This window comes from Littorina saxatilis, linkage group LG17, assembly GCF_037325665.1.
Source record: "Littorina saxatilis isolate snail1 linkage group LG17, US_GU_Lsax_2.0, whole genome shotgun sequence".
Lineage (NCBI taxonomy): Eukaryota > Metazoa > Mollusca > Gastropoda > Littorinimorpha > Littorinidae > Littorina > Littorina saxatilis.
In genome coordinates this window covers 43,025,048-43,045,576 of record NC_090261.1, presented here as the reverse complement: position 1 = coordinate 43,045,576, position 20,529 = coordinate 43,025,048, and the positions used below count along the sequence as shown (strand labels likewise).

The 20,529-nt window shown below is 40.7% G+C and overlaps 1 protein-coding gene across 2 annotated transcripts; it reads right to left on the bottom strand.

The window, feature by feature from the left end:
• Positions 1 to 1,612: 1,612 nt before the first annotated feature.
• Positions 1,613 to 20,268, bottom strand: LOC138953056 (uncharacterized). 2 transcript variants are annotated; one of them, XM_070324830.1, is made up of 5 exons: positions 20,045 to 20,268; positions 19,376 to 19,533; positions 17,237 to 17,604; positions 14,733 to 14,879; positions 1,613 to 9,467 (listed from the first exon to the last, which is right to left on the bottom strand). In XM_070324830.1, exon 5 carries the CDS (start codon positions 9,321 to 9,323, stop codon positions 8,859 to 8,861), a length of 465 nt encoding a protein of 154 aa, XP_070180931.1. In that variant the 5' UTR covers positions 9,324 to 9,467; positions 14,733 to 14,879; positions 17,237 to 17,604; positions 19,376 to 19,533; positions 20,045 to 20,268; the 3' UTR covers positions 1,613 to 8,858. The 2 variants fall into 2 exon arrangements, with proteins under 2 accessions (XP_070180931.1, XP_070180930.1); XM_070324829.1 differs by lacking the exons at positions 19,376 to 19,533; positions 20,045 to 20,268 and adding an exon at positions 18,447 to 18,910.
• Positions 20,269 to 20,529: the final 261 nt, after the last annotated feature.

Genomic DNA, 20,529 nt, shown 5'->3' with positions numbered 1-20,529 from the left:
ATTTTGGGTGCCTGTACCGTACATCATTTCTTACTTGCTATTAAATGCAAGAGAGAGACTTTCGAAGATTTGATGTTTGTGTTTTGCATTATTTAAATTGCCGTTGTGTTTCAAGAGTGTGTTCTGTTCTTATTTGTTTTTTTGCACCACTGTTTGTCATTATGTTGCCTGCTTTTCGTGTTCCGTGTAACGCTGTCCATGGAAAACATGTAAAGCATTGTATTTCTCTCGACTATTGATCAAGTAAACTAAGCACTTCACATCATATCAGGTATCAGTTACCTAATGTACAGAATAAATGGTTCAACCCCCCTACTACACGAATAACACGTTGCCAGCAAAATATCAAAAGCACTCGGACTAGTGTTACAGTGTCCCATACAAAACTTGGCAATATACACCATAAACCGGATACAAACAAATCAATTGCACGCTAACAACTTTGTTATACTGTCTCATAATGGTATACAAATTAATAAACTCAAAAGCGTTTGTAACAGTTATGATAATGTGATATTCGTGCCCTGTGTAACGATAGTCTGTTTTTATGTTTTACCAAATTAACCAAAACTGGCGTTGTCTACTGCTTTTCCTTTTATAGTTTTACACTCCTCTGTAGTGAAGGTCACTGCTCACACAAGGGCGGGGATGTAGCTCAGTCCTGTTGGCCGCTGTCAGCGCGAGTTCGTCCCCACGTTCGGCGAGAGATTTATTATTGCTCACAGTCAACTTTGTGTGCAGACTCTCCTCGGTGTCCGAACACCCCCGTGTGTACACGCAAGCACAAGACCAAGTGCGCACGAAAAAGATCCTGTAATCCATGTCAGAGTTCGGTGGCCGGTAATAGAAAAACGAAAATACCCAGCATGCTTCCTCCGAACGCGGCGTATGGCTGCCTAAATGGCGGGGTAAAAACGGTCATACACGTAAAAGCCGTGGGAGTTTCAGCCCATGAACGAACAAACGGCTCACACAATTTCAGCTTTCTTGTTTAGTTTATAAATTTCAGCCTCAATTCCTCGTCTCTGTAACCAGTATTAAATAGTGACTGTTTTGCTAACTGTTCAGCTGTCACCTGCCAAGTAGAACCGATGTATTCTTTATGATGTGATAAAATTAAATTATTCATTCCACTTTGTGATGGATGAACTTGCAACTGCCAAGTATTACCAGTCTTATGATGGGATAAAAATTAAGTATTCATTCCATTTTGTGATAGGTTAACTCTCAACTGCCAAGTAATACCAGTCTAATGATGTGATAAAAATATTCATTCCATTGTGTGATGGGTTAACTCTCACCTGCCAAGTATTACCAGTGTGTCTTGTGATGTGATAAACATAAAGTATGCATTCCATTTTGTGATGATTTTCCTTATTTAAAGTGGATTTTCTGCATGACACTTGTTTGATTAAAATTAATTGTATTTGTGGCAGACAACTTGAGTTATGTTTTGTGTTTTTGTAAAAACAACTTGTTTTTTTTAATATGACTAGCAGCCATGAATCCATAACTACATTTTGCTGTCCATCATAGACATCTCACACGCACATGTTCATTGCCTCACCATACAGGAATCAAAATCCATACAAACAATTTGTATTATCCAATATTCAAACTTGTCATACACATTTATTCATACACAAGAATTATGTGTCATACACATTCAAGCAATCAAGATCCAATAAATGTATATAATTGATGTTCTTAAAAAGACTACACACACACCTAAATATATAGGTGATCTTTGAAATGTGACATTTACATGCAAAATTCAGAATGCAAACAGAGCTTTGGCTTGCAAATGTAATAGTCATTAACCAGCACATAATATGAATAATTTTTGAAATTGTTGTGATACTGATTCAATTTTTCACATAAAATCAGAATTTCATTTATTTTAGTTTCCTGATACAAATGATTCGTCTAGCTTACCTTGAATAAACATACCAATACGTCAAAAAGTAGGACATCTGAGCTCAAAGATTAATAGTTTGGTTGGAAAAATCTCTAAATACACATAATTACAAAAACAAAACAAAATTCCGTGATAGAACATGTACTGATCTTGCAACTAAAGTAAAAAGGGGACTCGGGTGTGCTGTTAAATTTGTTGGCACATTTTAGTATCTAAAACTCACCTTTGATTTTAGGGGGTGCCTATTCTTTCTTTATTTTGTGTTTAACATTGTTTTCAACCACGAAGGTTATATCGCGACGGGGGAAGGGGGGAGATGGGATAGAGCCACTTGTCAATTGTTTCTTGTTCACAAAAGCACTTAATCAAAAATTTGCTCCAGGGGCTTGCAACGTAGTACAATATATTACCTTACTGGGAGAATGCAAGTTTCCAGTACAAAGGACATAACACTTACATACTGCTTGAGTAAAATCTTCACAAAAATTGACTATTCTATACAAGAAACACTTAACAAGGGTAAAAGGAGAAACAGAATCAGTTAGTCGCCTCTTACGACATGCTGGGGAGCATCGGGTAAATTCTTCCCCCAAACCCGCGGGGGGGTACCTATGCGACTGACCACAATGTTTACTTTCATCAGGCACAAAGTTCTTCAGCAGAAGAATGATTAATATTCTAGCAACAAACATGCAATAAATTCATACATGATTATTGATGTTCAAAAAATGCTCTACACTACTTCACCAAACTAAATGGAGAACTGAAAATGTTTAAAACACTTTCTTTCTTTATTTGGTGTTTTCAACCACGAAGGTTATATCGCCACGTGGAAGGGGGGGGGGGGGGGGGGGGGAAGATGGGATAGAGCCACTTGTAAATTGTTTCTTGTTCACAAAAGCACTAATCAAAAAATTGCTCCAGGGGAAAACACTAACCATAAACAATAAACACCACTATGAGGTTTGATAGGTAACTTAAAGGGACCTTGACCTTCAATGAACGTTGCAAAAAGCTTATGTTCTGATGAATATGGGTGAATGAGGCACCATTGAATATAAAAAGAAAAATAACTGATTTGACTCTAGTTAAACTATGGCGCTCATGGCATCATACCAAAGTTTGAACGAGTATCCCTTTCACTGTTCTGTACAGCTGTGAAAACACAGTGAGACATAATAATAATGAACATAAATTAATCACCCCTTCTCGCCAGAGCTCACGGCAATACACAATAGCAAAACAAATCAGAGCATTCACACACCGACACACACAAAGTCGTTAAAGGTTTATTGGCTGCGGCAATAATAGCCGCAAGAATAATCCTTTAGTTCGTTCAAAGTACCCAAGCATGTCCTGTATACAAAAGTAAGGCGATTGAGATTTTATTTTGTTTTTTTTACACAAGCCAGAGAACACCAGTGCTTGTGAGAGCAAAACGTTTGCCCGTAGGGAAGTGAACCTTCCTTATCTTTCGCACCAGAGAGCTGTTCAAAAGGGGTATTGTGCAAGTTGGCTATTAAACCATTGTAATTCGGAAAATGTCTTTAACCTTCGCCGGCACTCGTGGGTCCGTGCGGACCCAGAAGGGTGTTTGATTGCAAATATCTTTTAAACGAGTTGGAATTTTTTAATGAGCTTTTAGAAATGCTACAGACACCTAACAAGCTATCATCTCCTAAAAACTCATTAAATTTCAGTGATAATTAATTAATTAATTAATGGTCAAATTTAGACTACACACGGAAGCATTTGTGGGGACGTGCGGACCCATACTTCTCAAAGAAGGAAAAGCGTGTATACCCTTCCAAGGCACTCGTGGGTCCGTGCGGACCCAGAAGGGTGTTTGATTGCAAATGAGACAGTGACAAAAGGTCAGGTGTCATGTCTACTGTCCCGAATGACACACGATTGCTGACATTTCACCATTGCCAAAAGAATAAACAAATAAGAAATAGGTAGAAAATGAATGTGAAAACTGACTTTGATTGTTGATCAGTATTTTCTATACCACTAACAAATAATCTACTTACACATAGCTGTTTGGCAAATGTATGTTGCATGGGACACACTGACATGAAAGTGGAAGATGTTTTTCCCTCTAGAGAAACTACATATCAAGTTACACTTTTTGTGCTCTTCCATTCCAGTTGGCAATCAATTGTTAACGCATGTTATTAGAAAAAATAGAACGAAAACAGATTAGATAGAATGAAAAATGTACTGGTGATGTCATTTGGGACATACTGACATGAAAACGTCACCTTTTGTCATTGTCTCAAATATCTCTTAAACGAGTTGGAATTTTTTAATGAGCTTTTAGAAATGCCTCAGACACCTACAAAGCTTTCATCTCCTAAAAGCTCATTAAATTTCAGGGATAATTAATTAATTAATTAATTAATTAATGGTCAAATTTAGACTACACACGGAAGCATTCGTGGGGACGTGCGGACCCATACTTCTCAAAGAAGGAAAAGCGTGTATACCCTTCCGAGGCACTCGTGGGTCCATGCGGACCCATACTTCTCAAAGAAGGACAATTGTGCAAACCCTTCCGTGGCACTCGTGGGGCCATGCAGACCCATAATATTTTACCAAATACCCTGTGCAGTCTAAATTTGACCATTAATTAATTAATTAATTATCACTGAAATTTAATGAGCTTTTAGGAGATGATAGCTTTTTAGGTGTCTGAGGCATTTCTAAAAGCTCATTAAAAAATTCCAACTCGTTTAAGAGATATTTGCATCAAACACCCTTCTGTGTCCGCACGGACCCACGAGTGCCACGGAAGGATATGCATATTTTTCTTTCTTTGAGAAGCATGGGTCTGCACGGCCCCACGAGTGCCACGGAAGGATATGCACATTTTTCCTTCTTTGAGAAGCATGGGTCTGCACGGCCCCACGAATGCGTCCGTGTGTAGTCGATAACGAGTGCCGGCGAAGGTTAATGGCTGAATAACAATGAGTTCCTTTATACGTTGGATTGGGCAAGCCATATATATATATATATATATATATATATATATATATATATATATAAATATATCTAGCATCAATAAACCTAAAAATACACTAAGGTCTTTTTCAAAAACAATAGTCTGTTTTAAAAACTTTCAGCAATTTTCAACCTTATAAATCTATACTATAGATACATGAAAAGAAATTTGGTCAGACAATGAGACATGGGATTCAGAAAAAGTGATAATTAAGGAAAAAAAAAGTGGGGGTCTGGGGGCCGCAGAAGGCCCCCAGTAGGGTCCAGGGGCAACGCCCCTGGTCGGGGTCTGGGGGCAAAGCCCCCAGAAGCTGAAGGTTTTTAGTATTTTAGACACACAAAAATGGCCCTGAAATGCATATTTCAGCTTAATCATAGCCCCCCCCCCCTCCCTTTCTCTTCCTTCCCATGTTTCTCAAATTAATTTTACGCTAAGACTCAAAATAAGGAGGAGAAAGAGAGAGAGAGAGAGAGAGAGAGGCGGGGATGGGGGAGGGGGGGTGGTGGCGTGTGACGGTGTGGTTTCAATGTTCTTACCTCGTCGGTGCCAAACGACCCCAGTGACTGATTACACGACTGGGTTTTCAGGATAGTCAGGTGCTTGTTGCTTTTCAAGTGGCTTTTGAGGGCAGTCTTTCCATTGGAACCGTAGTTGATAACATTAACATCGTTGCACAAAGTGCACTAAGTTTTTCCCGGCAAGTTGATTTTAGCAAAAGCATCGCCAACTTTCAGTTTCACGTCTTGTGTCTTCTGGCCTTTCTCGTATTTCCAGCTCAATGATACAACTTCATCGAGCCAGTCGAATCTCCAGAGATTTTTCTTGTACTTCTGCTGGTCAATTTCCCGGGATAGAACGGTTTCGTCTCGCTTTAGCTTCCTCATCATTTTGGCAAGTGGCTCGAAGCGATGTAAAAATGGCGCCGAATCATTCTCATACGGTATGCTTTAGCTTATACTGAATCCCCGATAGCTACGTTGAAACGGTGACTGTAGGAGACAAAGATATGACGGCTTACTAGCGCCAAAACTAAAAATTAGTAATTAACCCGTGAAAGTTACTAATTTTCACGAGAAAATTACAATTCTGACGTGAAAATTAGCAATTTTCACATGTTAATTACTAATTTTCTAGTGTTAATAACTAATTTTCAAGTGTTAATGTCTAATTTTCAGTTTTGGCTCGCTTCCTGACGGCTTACTAGTGCCAAAACTAAAAATTAGTAATTTTCACGCGTTAATTACTAATTTTCTTGTACCTCGTGACTGTGGGGGCTCAATGCGCATGCGCGACTGTTTCACCTGCCAGAGCAAAACATCCTTCGATTCGAAACTTTTCTGGTCCATAGTTCTTTAAATTAACACTAAGAGCTGAGCGCATGTGTAGATAACCGTGACATACAACTGTCTGTCCGAAAACTTGTTGAATAACGAATTCTATCGAAAGATATTTGCAGACCTGTTTACCCCTAAAACATTGCATGTGTATTTTCTGGGAGCAAAATGAGGCAAATGTGTAGTTTTGTAATTGAATGTGTAGAATTTCTCGTCGACCTATCACAACAACAAGAACAATGATTGCTACTTTTTACCACATGTATTGATTGACTGACGGAAAAATGGGAATTGCAGACAGTGCAATGAGCATGACGTTTTCCTTTCCGCGAAGAGACAAGGCATGGGTAGTCCTGTAATATTTTGGCAGAAAGACTTGGTTCGGCGCATTGCTCGTCTTTTTCTTTTTGGTCAGTGGCCTTTCGGAGTCATTTTCTTCACAGTTCTCATCTTCACTTTCGTGTGCTCTGCGTTCAGCCATTGTGTCGAAACGCCCGCATGGTTTGGCAGTAACGCGTTCAGTTGTGCCCGGCATTTGCTTGGAGACGCCTATTCGGCAAACGACTGCTGGGCGAAAACAAGGATTGGAAAATGAATCGGTCAAGGGAGATGAAAAAAATTACGGATTGTGATATGCGTAGCCGAAACAATACCGTTTGCGTGCAGGGACGGGGCGGTGTGAGAGCACAACGGGACAAGGAACAGGTGTAAACAGTAACGACGAAAAAAAAAGAAAAAAAAAATGTGTTTTTTTTTTTTTTTTTTTTTTTTTTTAATACCGTTTGCGTAGAAAACGACAGACTTGCGTAGTTGCGTAGTATATTATTCAAATTCGTAGTTTACTACGCTCAATGTGTAGTGTAAACAGGTCTGTATTTGTGAAAGTGTGCGAGTCTCGATGAAGAGATCCGTCTGCTAGTCGTCGGACCTTTTGCACATGTCCGACCGGCCGCCATTTTTCCTCTCTCGGTTCGAACATTTTCGGATTGATTGTCCTTCCCTAATACACTTTTAAGCAAATGTATGAGTGTGGTAGTGGAAACAAATATGAAGTACAGCTGTCTGCCTGACAACTTGTCGATTAAGGAATTATATTGAAAGATATCTGTGAAAGTGTGAGACCACAGCCGATCAAAAGTCCGTCTGCTACGAACAGCTTCGATTCGAAAGTTTTCGGGGTCGATTATTCTTTTCTAAGATACCCAAAACAACTTTTAGGATAGCGCTATTGTAGAAAACAGTGACATGCATCTTCCCGTCGAATAACTTGCTCGATAAGGCCTTCTGTTAAAAGATATTTTAGAAATAGTTTGAGAGTGATGTTTGCCGGACGTTGAAGCCTCTCAGTGCGGACTCTTAAAATCCGACTACTGTGACCGAAAACGAGGCAAAAATGAAAATTAGTAATTAACACTGTTAATTACTAATTTTCACGTGAAAACGATAACCCTAGGTTTTGGCACAAGTAAGCCGTCATACAAAGACACAGAGCGCGTTCCCATACGGATCGACCAGCAACAGTCTGACCGTTTTAGGAACCAACCGTTCAAGAATAGTATGGAATGGAGCGTCGCGATCAGCGGACCGGCCGAAAAACTTGGGTCTTTACCTACATATACCCCAACATTTTCTCAGCGGATTTGCACGAATCTCAAGAATGATCCCTGGAGCCTAAAAATTTACGGAATTCCGTAATTTTACGGAAGAATCCCATGTCTGTTTGGTGCAATTAAACAGGTAACCTAATGGCAAATCATTGTGTAAAACTTTCTTTACAACTTTCTTTCACAAAGTGTACATATTTGTTTTTGTTTTTTAGCAATATTGTTTTCGTGGTGCAGTACCTGTGTTTAAAAATAATAAAATACACAGCGGACATAATTTCGCTTTATTTGAATGACTTTCCACTTTACAAAGATTGGTTTAGAATTAGAGCGCAGATTTAAACCAATTTGAAAAAAACAGTTGCTTATACCTTCTACCATGCTTGGTACTTTGAACAAACTTTATGATTGTTTTTGAGGCTTTCATTGTTGCCGCCCAATGCTGCTCAGTGCAAATTAACTTTTTTGAAGGCGAAGTGTCTGCACCCAGACACATCCTTACTCTGAGGTCTCAAAGCAAACCCGCAAATTGAGGCACACCTCCCAACGCCATGCAAGATATTGCAGATTTATTGCACGATTACGTGGCTGGAGCGGATAGGGCAAGTAGCCTAATAAGTTTACAATTTAAAACGAATGCTTCTTTCATTGACAAAAGCAGTAATCATGTGTCAAAACACTGGATCGGCTTTGGAATGCGCTTGTAAATAAAAGTAGACAATGAATTTTTCTTGTGATTCCACTGACCAATCTGCTTGTAGTCTGGACAATCAAGCGTACAAAATATGGCAAAATCGTATGGGTTCACAGGTCTGCTATACACTTCAGGTTTGGGGTGTCCACAAGCTAACTTTTTTTTTACTCGAGCATGTTGGCAACGAACTGGAGAACAACATCTGACCATGTTGATCGGTGGGTGGCCCACTCCGAGGGTCAATGCGCTCCGTTAGTTGCACGAGCTGTTCCTCAGAGAGGGGGCAAGCCGTGGCAGGCACATCCTAACGACTGTCTGGCAAAGGATGGTCCTCGATTATCGATTGAAGGCTTCTCCCTTTCCAGAAGTCCTGTACTGCTGTGGATGTGCTGGCTCGTCTCTCCAGCATCCCCCTGAAGAAGAGCTGCAGGGGAGTTCTGTTGCGCTCTGTCCTCAGGGGTTGGTGGTTCTTCTGTTCCACAATCCACTGTAGGGACCGGTTCAGCCTGGGCAGAAAAACATAGTGGAGGGCCCACAAGTGAATGGGATTGTCCATGTTCAGTATCCCCAGCCCACCTTCTGCCTGTGGTGTTCCCATTGCAGTAAACAAGTCATGGTAAGGGTTCACCACATCTTTCCAGACGTCGAGCCAGAGACGCTCGATCCTTTGGTTATGGTCACTGCGGCCTTGCATCGCACTGCCTCTCCCTTCTCCCCGGTGTTCATTCATGAGGGCGACGACATCCAGATTCTCGCCACCATGGTCCATGCGGACTCTTGACGGGAGTCCAAAGCGTTGGGTTCCACCCAAAAACAGATCCCGAACGGTCTCTGACCTGTTGTTTCGGTGGCATGGAGGAAGGTAGTGGCCCGGCTAAAGCCATCGATTGCCCCATGAATCACCATTTTCCACCTGCAATATAACAAACAGAGATCCGTTTCCATATGTGATTTCACCACACAAATTCTGATTAAAGAGTTATTGGGAAATAAGTACAGGTAACATGCTCAGTAAATATTAAAAAGTAATGGTCAAAGTGCTTTTTCATGACCGAGAATCAAGACCATTATTTTTAATATATATCATTGAGAAAAGGTGTGTAACCCATTTAATCCACCTTTCTTCAATTTTGCAAAGAAATAAATCAAGAAAAGCAATTGCTTTATATGACTTTTCTTCGTCATGTCCATAAGCCTTAAGGGTCTTGTAGGTCTTAAAAGGAGGATTCCACTAACTGCTGGGACTCTAAAATTTGATAAAAATAAGCAAAATTTTGGTAATGTCTGCTGGTTAATAACACATACAATTCAGTGAAATTTAATAAAAATAACTGAGAAAACCGCAATGTAAAGCTTTTACAAACTTGACCCCACTGTGACCCCAAAATGTGACAGGGATCAACCAAACTAGGGTCACGTAGGTAGATGATCAAATCCTTCAAGTGTTCAAAGTTTCAAAGCTCAAGCTTCAAAAACACCTGAGATAACATCAATGTTAAGATATTTTGATTCGAACATGACCCCCTGTGACCCCAAAACTTGACGAAGGTCAATCTTCTTCTTCTTCAGCGTTCGGCGATGGCTGTGTCTAGATTCTTTGGCCCGTGATGTTGACGAAGTGGGCTGTGACGAAGGTCAATCAACCTTATGTCGTCTTCTTCTTCTTATGCGTTCGTGGGCTGAAACTCCCACGTGCACTCGTGGTTTGCACGAGTGGAATTTTACGTGTATGACCGTTTTTACCCCACCATTTAGGCAGCCATACGCCGCTTTCGGAGGAAGCATGCTGGGTATTTTCTTGTTTCTATAACCCACCGAACTCTGACATGGATTACAGGATCTTTTTCGTGCGCACTTGGTCTTGTGCTTGTGTGTACACACGGGGGTGTTCGGACACCGAGGAGAGTCTGCACACAAAGTTGACTCCGAGAAATAAATCTCCCGCCGAACGTGGGGACGAACTCACGCTGACAGCAGGCAACTGGATACAAATCTAGCGCGCTACCGACTGAGCTACATCCCCGCCCACAATCTTATGTCAAGTTGGTAGATTATCAAAACCTAGAAGTGTGCGTACTATTAACCCTTACACCGGTGCAATTCTGTAACACATGTTACATAGCCACTGGTGAATTAACAGAGAGAAACATAACAAAAAACAGTCATATAGGTTTTCGCATCAATGGGAGGTAATCGGAACCGACCAAACAGACTGAGCCAATAGCGCGACATATGTCGTGACAACCAGGTGACAGTATACGTAAAGTGTCGCGACAACCAGCCTAAGGGTTAAAGCTCTAGCTAAAAACACATCTGAGATAACATCAACGTTAAGTTTTTATTAAACGAACATGACCCCGCTGTGACCCCAAAATTTGATGAGGGTCAACGAAACTGGGGTCACTTCGTGAAATCATCAAACCCTAAAAGTGTGCAAAGTTTCAGAGGTCTAGCTGTATAAACTTCTGAGATAACAGCTCAACGTTACATTTTTTGTCCTTGGACAGACAGACAGCCTGCCCACAGCACACATAATTATTTTGATCAAGTATTATTCACTCAGCCAGTCTACCTGCACAAGCATGTGATTAATCCATGGTTGAAGAGTTCTGTGAAAATTGCGCAATTCTGCAAACTCTTTATAGCAGTTAATTTAATTTCGAATAAAATAAAGTACATAGTTGTTCTGCTAAGACGATAAGGCAAATATTTTTGTGTTCTTTTCATGTTTAAGTATCTCGGGAAAAAAAGTTCTATTTATGAAGTGAAATATAATTGACCTACAGATTACTGTCTTTTTATTTGTACAAATGCAAAATGGGAACAACTCTATTTTCTACACAAAATATGAGAGTTACTTGCCTTGAGACCTTGTGTCTGGTACAACGTAGATTTTGATTTAGAAAACAACCAAACTTATGGATCTTATATTGGATTCTGTGTGTTGAAACCTGAAATGAATAGTGTAAATGCAGTATGTATGAGCTCTTTCCTCTTTCGAATATTTGAGCATTCAGAACTTTTCAGTCACCAAGCAGTGACCACACAGTGTGGTTTCTCAACCTATGAGCTATCGAGGATTCAGACTGGTTGCTGGGTGGTTATTTGTTAGGACTAGGTAGCTTGGTATTCACCGAAAAGTATTCCCCCCTCTGCTTATTTCTCTGTTAACTTGAAGGGGTGTTTATTGTTAAAAAAAACACAAAGCAACCAAATTTAAATAACCACCCAGTAGAAATGGTAAGGTATAACCAGAATATGTTTTGTATTCCGTGGGGAAATCATCAATGGACCAGTCTTTCATTACATATCCAGAAAATGACAAAATAAAAAGAAAAGAAAAGAAAATACTTGCACACGACTCACCTTCGTTACCCACCTACCCCTTAGAAGACGCCCTTCCTTTTACGATCCCAAACAAGACATTTTCAAGACCCTGTTTCATAGCTGCCAACCCCTGTGAAGCCCAAAGAGTAGCATTTTGGAACTTTCACCCAATGTCAGAGTTGCAATTGGTGTTTATAAGCATAGCACTCGCATAATCTTAAATTTGAATCGCAAGCCCGCATTTAAAATGCCATCAAAAACGTTTGTAAGATTCTGAGAGCTCTACGACATTACAACCGTCTAAACATAGTTCAATGTCACACGCTTTCCTTCTTTGCCACTACTAAAGCAAACGTATGCAAGATTGTATGTTACACGCTTTAGGAGCATGGCAAGAACGGATTCAAACTCAAAATCGTCACTCCAAAAAAACATAAAATGCACACACGACTTTTATTTCTCCTGCTGTTATCGTTTCTTCTCTTTACAGATTCTTCAACGCTCAGAATACTGAAAACGGCACCCCAGACGACAGTACTGTTTCCATACGCGAATTTAAGTTCCCTTGGAAAGTGGTTCGCTCAGGAGGCCTGTTTGTCTGACACTATAAGGACAGAGTTCTGAACATAGATGACAAAGATTCCGGAATGAACAAACATTTTGCGGATGCAGACACAGAAAGACGTCATGAAGAATGAGATGCTTCAAAAGATACAGACTGTGACGATGACTGTGACGTCATTCCCATATAACGAGACGTCATTCACAGTTGTTCGGCCACTTCCGTCAAAAAGTAGATTTAGACAATCAACGTAATCTCGTGTGGAAGAAAACGTCTGTCACACAACCAAGTCGGAATAGCAGGTATTATTACCTATACACGCAAAGTCTGTCGAATTCTTCGGCAAAAATCGTTGAAAATGATTTGCCCGCATCGGCGTGGAACTTGCACCATAATCTTCACCACCCTTACGTTTCCCCGTTTTTATCCTGTCTCCCTCCAGTTTCCACTTCTAACACCGTCACTGTGCACAGCTTACAACTTAACAAGTGCATTGCATATGTTCTGCGCGTTCTTAGAATCCGGTTTCATTCTAGAATGGACCGGGTCCAGGTTGGAATTCTAACCCTGCGCAAGTACAGGGGTGCCATTCTAGAATGAAACCCTTGTTGCTGGTCCATTCTAGAATCGGCCGTGCGCAAGGTTGGAATTTGGGTCCAAGTTGGAATAGTCATTTCAGTTAGACTATCACACAGCCAAAGCCACAAATGTGGATTTTCTGTTTGTTTTTGTTTTTTGTGTGTTTGGTTGGGTTTTTTTCTCTCGGGTTTTTTACACTTTACTCAAAGACATCGTGAATTGGGATTGTGATGTTCTGAAAGTGATTACGATTTTGAGAGACACTCAGCACTGATCGCTACGAACGGAAATTTTCGGACTGACAGTGTTTTGCCGATCTCGCTTGTAACTTTTAATCTTATTCATATACATGAAGAGTTTGAAACGTGGGCATATCACAGTTTGGAAGCAGGGATTCTGATAGATTAAATAAAAACTGTCAAACTTTTAGGCATGGAATTCCCCTTTGAGAGTATTTGTTGTGGTAGTACTACTACTATGAATTGCTTTCAATGTTTTCCCATAATATTATAAAACCAGACAAAAGTTGTTGATTTCTGTTTTTGTTAATGTCAACTTTTTTTTTTAAACCTGTGACAACAGCTCTATAACTCACTCTGTCCTTCTGTTGGTCTGTCTGTCGGTTAGTCGGTCTGACCGTCTGTCTGTCTGTCTGTCTGTCAAAAAAATTGTCAAAAAAACGGACATTTCCGAGAGGGAGACAGCGCTGACATTGCAAGCGGCCGAACCGGCTCTCATCACAAAAACAACTGCCCTGCAAACATTACCGCCCTGGTAGTCCCCCTTGCTATGGTCTGCCTTTGTTTATTGCGTACTCAGGAGTGTCAACTTTCTTGACATGACATGACATCGCAAGATCGCCAAAGGATTTTTTCAGGGGTAGACAAATCAGCCCCATTTTATCAAAGGGAAGGTGCAGGTGGAGATAATTCAAGGGAAGACAACTCTGTCTTACCTACAAACATTACGGCCCCCTTGCTTCACGCATGTCAACTTTCCTCAGAATGGACCAGCAACAAGGGTTTCATTCTAGAATGGCACCCCTGTACTTGCGCAGGGTTAGAATTCCAACCTGGACCCGGTCCATTCTAGAATGAAACCGGATTCTAAGAACGCGCAGAACACATATATTCTAATCAAATTCACAATTGGCGCATAGAGTCACCGGAAATGCGAATGCTTGCAATAAAATTCACGATTTGCTAAGCAAGTCACGTGGACAATATCGAGTCTTAACGGAGTGGTTCCCAGCCATCGGTACTCGACTAGTTATGCAATGTTCATTGTTGATTGTCAAGCAATAAGTGAACATTTTGCACGCTTGTCATTTTTTTTTTTTTTAGCGTAGCAGCTCAGGGCTTAGAGTAGCAGCGTAGCAATTCCTGCAAAATCGGAGCATGCTGCGCCAAAATCGTAGCAATTGGCAGGTATGCTGTTCTCTAAGATATTCTGCTCATAACCTCTGTAAGTTTACCCCCATTATAAGACCTTATTATCTCAGGGTTATGTAGGTCTTAAAAGAAAGATTCCAGCGTCATAAAATAATGTTTAAGAGAATTCCTTATGCCACCTGTATCAATCCACTCAAATTCCATGTTCAAACTGGCACAACCCCTAACATCCTCCCCACCACCGGACACACTCAACATTCACCAAATTTTTAAAAAGGATTTTTTTGTGCCCAGTGTATGTATTTGTAGCTGTACTCACGATATCAACTTGTGGTATCCGTCTAGATGCCAGAGAGCGTTTGGTCCTGATACTTGGTACAGACGACGTCTCGTGGGCCTCAACGCCAAAGCTCTGACAGCTACTCCACCAGGATCAACCCGCTGGATGGCTCCCCGTACTCTGTGCCTTTGTGGAGCGTGTAAGAATACAACGTATACAACTCTCCTGTGTTCACTTTCAAGTGAATAACTATCGTTCTGATATCATTTTAAAGTGAAGCTAAAGAAACCTGGTATCGGCACTGCTGTGCATCTCCTATGATCTCAATGGTATCAAGGCACGCCTTTGCCGCGACAAGGTTTGCCGATACCGGCACTTGTCTTGTCTAGACAGTGACGTCATTCATAGATGACGCCAATCATAAATGACGTTTGTCAAGGGAACTTATGCTTTCAAGTGTTGCTGCTTCCAGTGACAGGAAGGTATAGAGATTGATCATTGTATACAATCAATTTATCATTGTATACACAAATTACACAAACGTCATCTTGTGAGGGACCAAAAAATATTGAAACTCTCGGATGATTTTTTTGTGTGGTATCAACCTCGACCTACGGTCTCGGTTGATACCACAAAAAAATCATCCTCGAGTTTCAATATTTTTCGGTCCCTCACTCGATGACGTTGTGTAATCTCTATTTATTACACTAACGTGACATACCACTCATGTCATAACAATACCATTCACTCTACATTGCATGTGTAAAGAGGTCTTGTCTGACAAGGACCTGATTTTTCACTGCCTCCAATACCGAAACAAGCGTCCTTCTTTGAACACTCGGAAGAATTTTAAGAACGTAAACACCACACCAGTGACATTTCCTTGCTTTGACATTAAAGATTACACGAGGCATTCGGAGAGATCCAGGTTCAATTTTTAAGCTTCTTCAATCTGGGCGCTTCGACAAAGGGACATTTACAGCAATGAACATGCAACAGTATGTACAGGGTCCCCACTGGTTTTTAGAAACAAAATTCCATGACTTTTCCATGAGCCTCAATAACATTTTCCATGACTAGATCCACAGGTCGCCATTTCCGAACACGCAAACTTTTTACATCTTGTCACTGCCAGTTTTGACACTGGCTTGCTTTGCACTGAATTTGAGTCAGTTTCTACGCAGTGTCTCTTTGACAAGCAAGTCAAGCATTTGCTACGCAGTCAGATTATCGGTAATGTTTGCTGGTCCTGTCATTTCACTAAACTGGACCAGCCACTGTTTGTATCCATCTGCACTTTCGTAAATTCCGTTTCATAACCGTCACTAACACTGTGACTTGACGAACTGTCATTTTTTTCACCGCGATACACAGTTCATTGCGAAGATCTTCCTTGGTAATTCGTTCCAATTCCGCATACTTTTTGTTGTCAAGAAACAACTCGAAAGAAAGCTGGCGTGCTAAAGGTTAATTTTTTTTCTTTCTTATTTATGTTAAATTCCATGACTTGAATTGAAATTCCATGACTTGAATTGAAATTCCATGACTTTCCAGGCCTGGAAAATTAAAAATCAAATTCCATGACTTTCCATGACCTGTACGAACCCTGTATGTAGGATAAACAGAATACTACATGGCTTCCTGTTTGATACCAGTTTTACACTAGTGTTTTGAAATATTGTTCGCAGTTTAATATTTAAAAGCACAACTTGTGTAAAACTGGTATTTCATAGGAAACCATATAGTATTCTCTATGTGGACAACAATGTCACAGGCTTACCCACTAAAGTTCTTTAGGAGCTTCTGACATATTTGCCTTAAAAACAACATGCAAAATAACTTGTGGAATCCAAAAGCACCATGCCGCATTAGTGGCCCAATTAGAGCTGCAGACTATTACGCTTTCGATGTAGCATGCTACTTGTAAAACAGAAAATGCTACTTCGTTATACAGACACTCTACAATGTTCATTTGTTCCTGCTGCTGTTTTCTTGTCTGAACACAGTTATTGCAACATTTGTGTCTTGACATATAAACATGTAGGTGCAGTGGATTATAAGATGATGCAATACTTAAAAGATAAACACCATTTGCTACACTATAAATTCAAGATTGCTACACATGAAGCTTCATAGGGGCTGACAGCTCTGCATCATACACCAGCACATAAATCTTACTGACTGAGTTGATGTGTATTTACACATTGCACACCTCCCACATTGAAGTAAACAATTGAATATCTTCAGTTAATCGAAGTACACTTAAAGATGAAGTTCTCTCCATAGGAATACTGTGCATCACCCTTGCATGTAAGTGAACTCAAAGTACTATGTGAACAGAACAGAACCAATTCTGGTCTGTTTGCAACCGCATGAACGCAGGAAAGAGATCATTGTCAGATTGAATTACAATTAACATTGACACGCTTCCATTTGAAACTTTTCAGTTGTCATTGTGGATTGACGCCCCGGGCCCCAGATCCTGCGTTTAACTTTATCCTCGACGAACAAAACAACAGGCACCAATTGGGTGGCCGCCTCACCTGTGATTGTGTTGACCAGGTTGGCAACCGAGCCAGACAGGGTAGAATTGCTGGTACCGGTTGTCATCGATCCCGATGTTGAGGCGATGGCCTCACGATCACCCGAAACAGCTTCTTGCAGACGTTGGTTGTCTTTCTGGAGCGAGACAATGGCCACTTGGCAGGTCTCTTGCCGCTCCCCCAGCCTGCGTAGTTCTGCCAATACCGCGGCCAAAGCAGTGGCGCTTTCTTCCCCTCCTGCTGTGGCTGACTCAAACCCACCGGGTTGTCGCTGCGAGGCTGTCTGGTTGCTGGCCCTCGGCCGACCTGCAGCGGCTCGGGTCACTTCGGCTACCCGCCTTGACGCTGCCCTCCTGGGAGGCATATTCCTGTGCATAAAAAACAGGATATGTGAACACAGCCTTATTTGTCAGATTACTGAGAATTACACATAAGCCTTGAACTTGTCTGCTGCTCCTTGCAGGAGTTAACAACTCCTTCACTGTTCAGCCTGTAAAAGGTGTTTAATATCCCATACTTCTGAAGTTGTCACCAGATTTTGGGAGTCTGAAATACAAACCAAAGAAATTGATTAAAATCTGGCCCAAAGTACTTCAAACCAATTGTGTTTTCTGTGTCAAACTCAAATCCTGGCACCCAGTACCCCCACCAAACGAGTTTGGAATCTCTGAGGCTCAATACATTTATGACAAACAGAACACCAACAGGAAATTACATCATGGTTCTCTGAACTGTCACACACCAACATAATACCTGGCTAACAAATCCACATACTAATGTTGGAATCTCTGAGGCCCTATAGCTTAATTTGACAAAAAGAACAACAGCGAACCATGTTTTCTGATTCTCTGAAAAATCAGCCCCACCATGAAATATTACCTAGCCCACGGTACATGTACTTTAACCAAAATAGTGTTTGTAATCTGTGAGGCACCAGCCAACACAAGTGACAACAGTACCTCCACATGAAATATTACCTAGCCCACAGTACCACAATCAAAATAAATTTGGAATCTCCTAGGCAAAATAACAGGTGATTGACAAAACAGTACTTCCACAGGAACCAATATTTCCTGATTCACTGAAATGACAAACACCCGAGGTAATTGACATACAGTACCCCCACAGGAACAAATATTCTGATTCTCTGAATTGACAAACGCTCACATGAAAAGGCATCGTAACACCAACATGTTCATCAGAATCTCACCTGAAAATTATTTCCAAGTACTCTGGAAAAACACTGATCCATACTATCCACCAACACAGAAACATACTGTTGAAACATGTCACGATATCTTGATTTGACAGAACACTCAACAATCGTGTTGATCCAGTCGCAGAACCATTCCACCTTGAACTGGTTTTTAGACAAGGGACATCATCCACAACGAGCCTGTCATAAACTCGAGTTACTTCCCATCTACCGATCTGGTTGACCCCATTTAGAGCCGTCGATTTATAATGCCACCCACCCGCATCAAACAAGAAAGAAAATGTAAACAATTTGAAGATTCCCTGTTCCTATACCCGTGCTTTGTAAGCTGATCAGTCAAAACGCACAATGCAACCTGACCCGGCTACAACATTATTTAATCACACAAAAACCGACTGTGTTTATCGCCTGACGAAGGGACTTGTACAACCTGGCCTGTCCTGACGTTGCTTGATCTTCTTGATCTTGATATGTTACGCCAACAGGTCCCAAGCTTGGGAATATACGTTTGCTAGATGCACACCATCACCCAGGAAATGACGCTGCAAATTCAGGTAACGTAAACTGTTTTCCAGCGGAAAACATAAAATCATGGTCCCAAAATACAACTCTAGGGGAGTCCACAGTGCCCTGCCGAAGCAACGCATTGACCTCCATAGCTGCGGCGTTGTATGATGGATCGAAACACACACACAGACAGACAGACACACACACACACACACACACCACGACCCTCGTCTCGATTCCCCCCTCTACGTTAAAATATTTAGTCAAAACTTGACTAAATATAAAAACGGTATTACTTAACTTTAAAATCAGAATCTGTGACTGTGAAACATTGGTCCATTTCTCAGTTGTTTTTCAACAGTTTAAAATTCCTTTTTGAAGCTTTACTATTCTAATATTCAGCACAAAAGAGTTACCTGAAGTACTGTCCCCTGTCCTTTCAGACGAGCTTGTATCATTAAGGACCCAGTAAGCTTGTTGGAAGCAGTAATTGGTTCCACCAACGCATCCAACTCTTGATCAGATATCCTGGAATACACCATGCGTTGTACTTACAAGTAGCATTCCATTTTCCCTGAAAATTGCCAAACACTTTTATTACTTGCGTTGTATCGATAAACGAAGCACAAGTAAGAAACAATAATAAAAGCAAAGAAAATAGCAACACGATATGCAAACATCTAACAAAGCCGAGCAAGCAGAATGACAGGTTTAATGAAAAACAAAGAGGTACCGATTCGGAAACAAGATCGCGATTCTTTCCTTCGCTGCACGACGCAAATCTTCTGTGACCTTTGACCAAACGTAGCTTCCACATTCGATCACCGTGCTCAGCTTAATATTTACAACAGAAAGCCGAGGGGGTGGAATACCGAGATGAACCTACAGAAATGTGCATCCTCAAACCTGACATATTCATCCCAACATTTAATGAACTCCAAAACACAGAAAGTTGCTTTTACACGCCATCTTTGATTGCCACTGCCAGTGGTTATCAAACCGGGACCCGGTACCCGTGTTTCAAAGATCACGCATTGTTTCTTCCATTAAGTCACAAATGAACAAGCAAACAAAACGTTGCTTACCTTCTTAAAACTTCTTCTGGCTCATTACCAGACTGCAACAAATAATTGACGCAATGGCGGGTCTGATCCAGTGGCGTCACCGGAAGTAGTATCTCCACGAGATTGTCGCTTTGCATGTCGTACATTTTCCGATTCAAGTTCTAATTTATTTCACCTGCATTTATTAAATGCAGCTGCATTTAAAAATAAATACAGCTGTATTTAAAAATAATTACACCTGTATCTAAAAGTAATTACAGGTGTATTTATTTTTAAATACAGCTGTATTTACTATTAAATACAGGTGTAATTATTTTTAAATACAGCTGTATTTATTTTTAAATGCAGCTGTATTTAAAAATAATTACACCTGTATTTAATAATAAATACAGCTGTATATATTTTTAAATACAGGTGTAATTATTTTTAAATACAGCTGTATTTATGATTAAATACAGCTGTATTTATCATTAAATACAGCTGTATTTATTTTAAATTACAGCTGT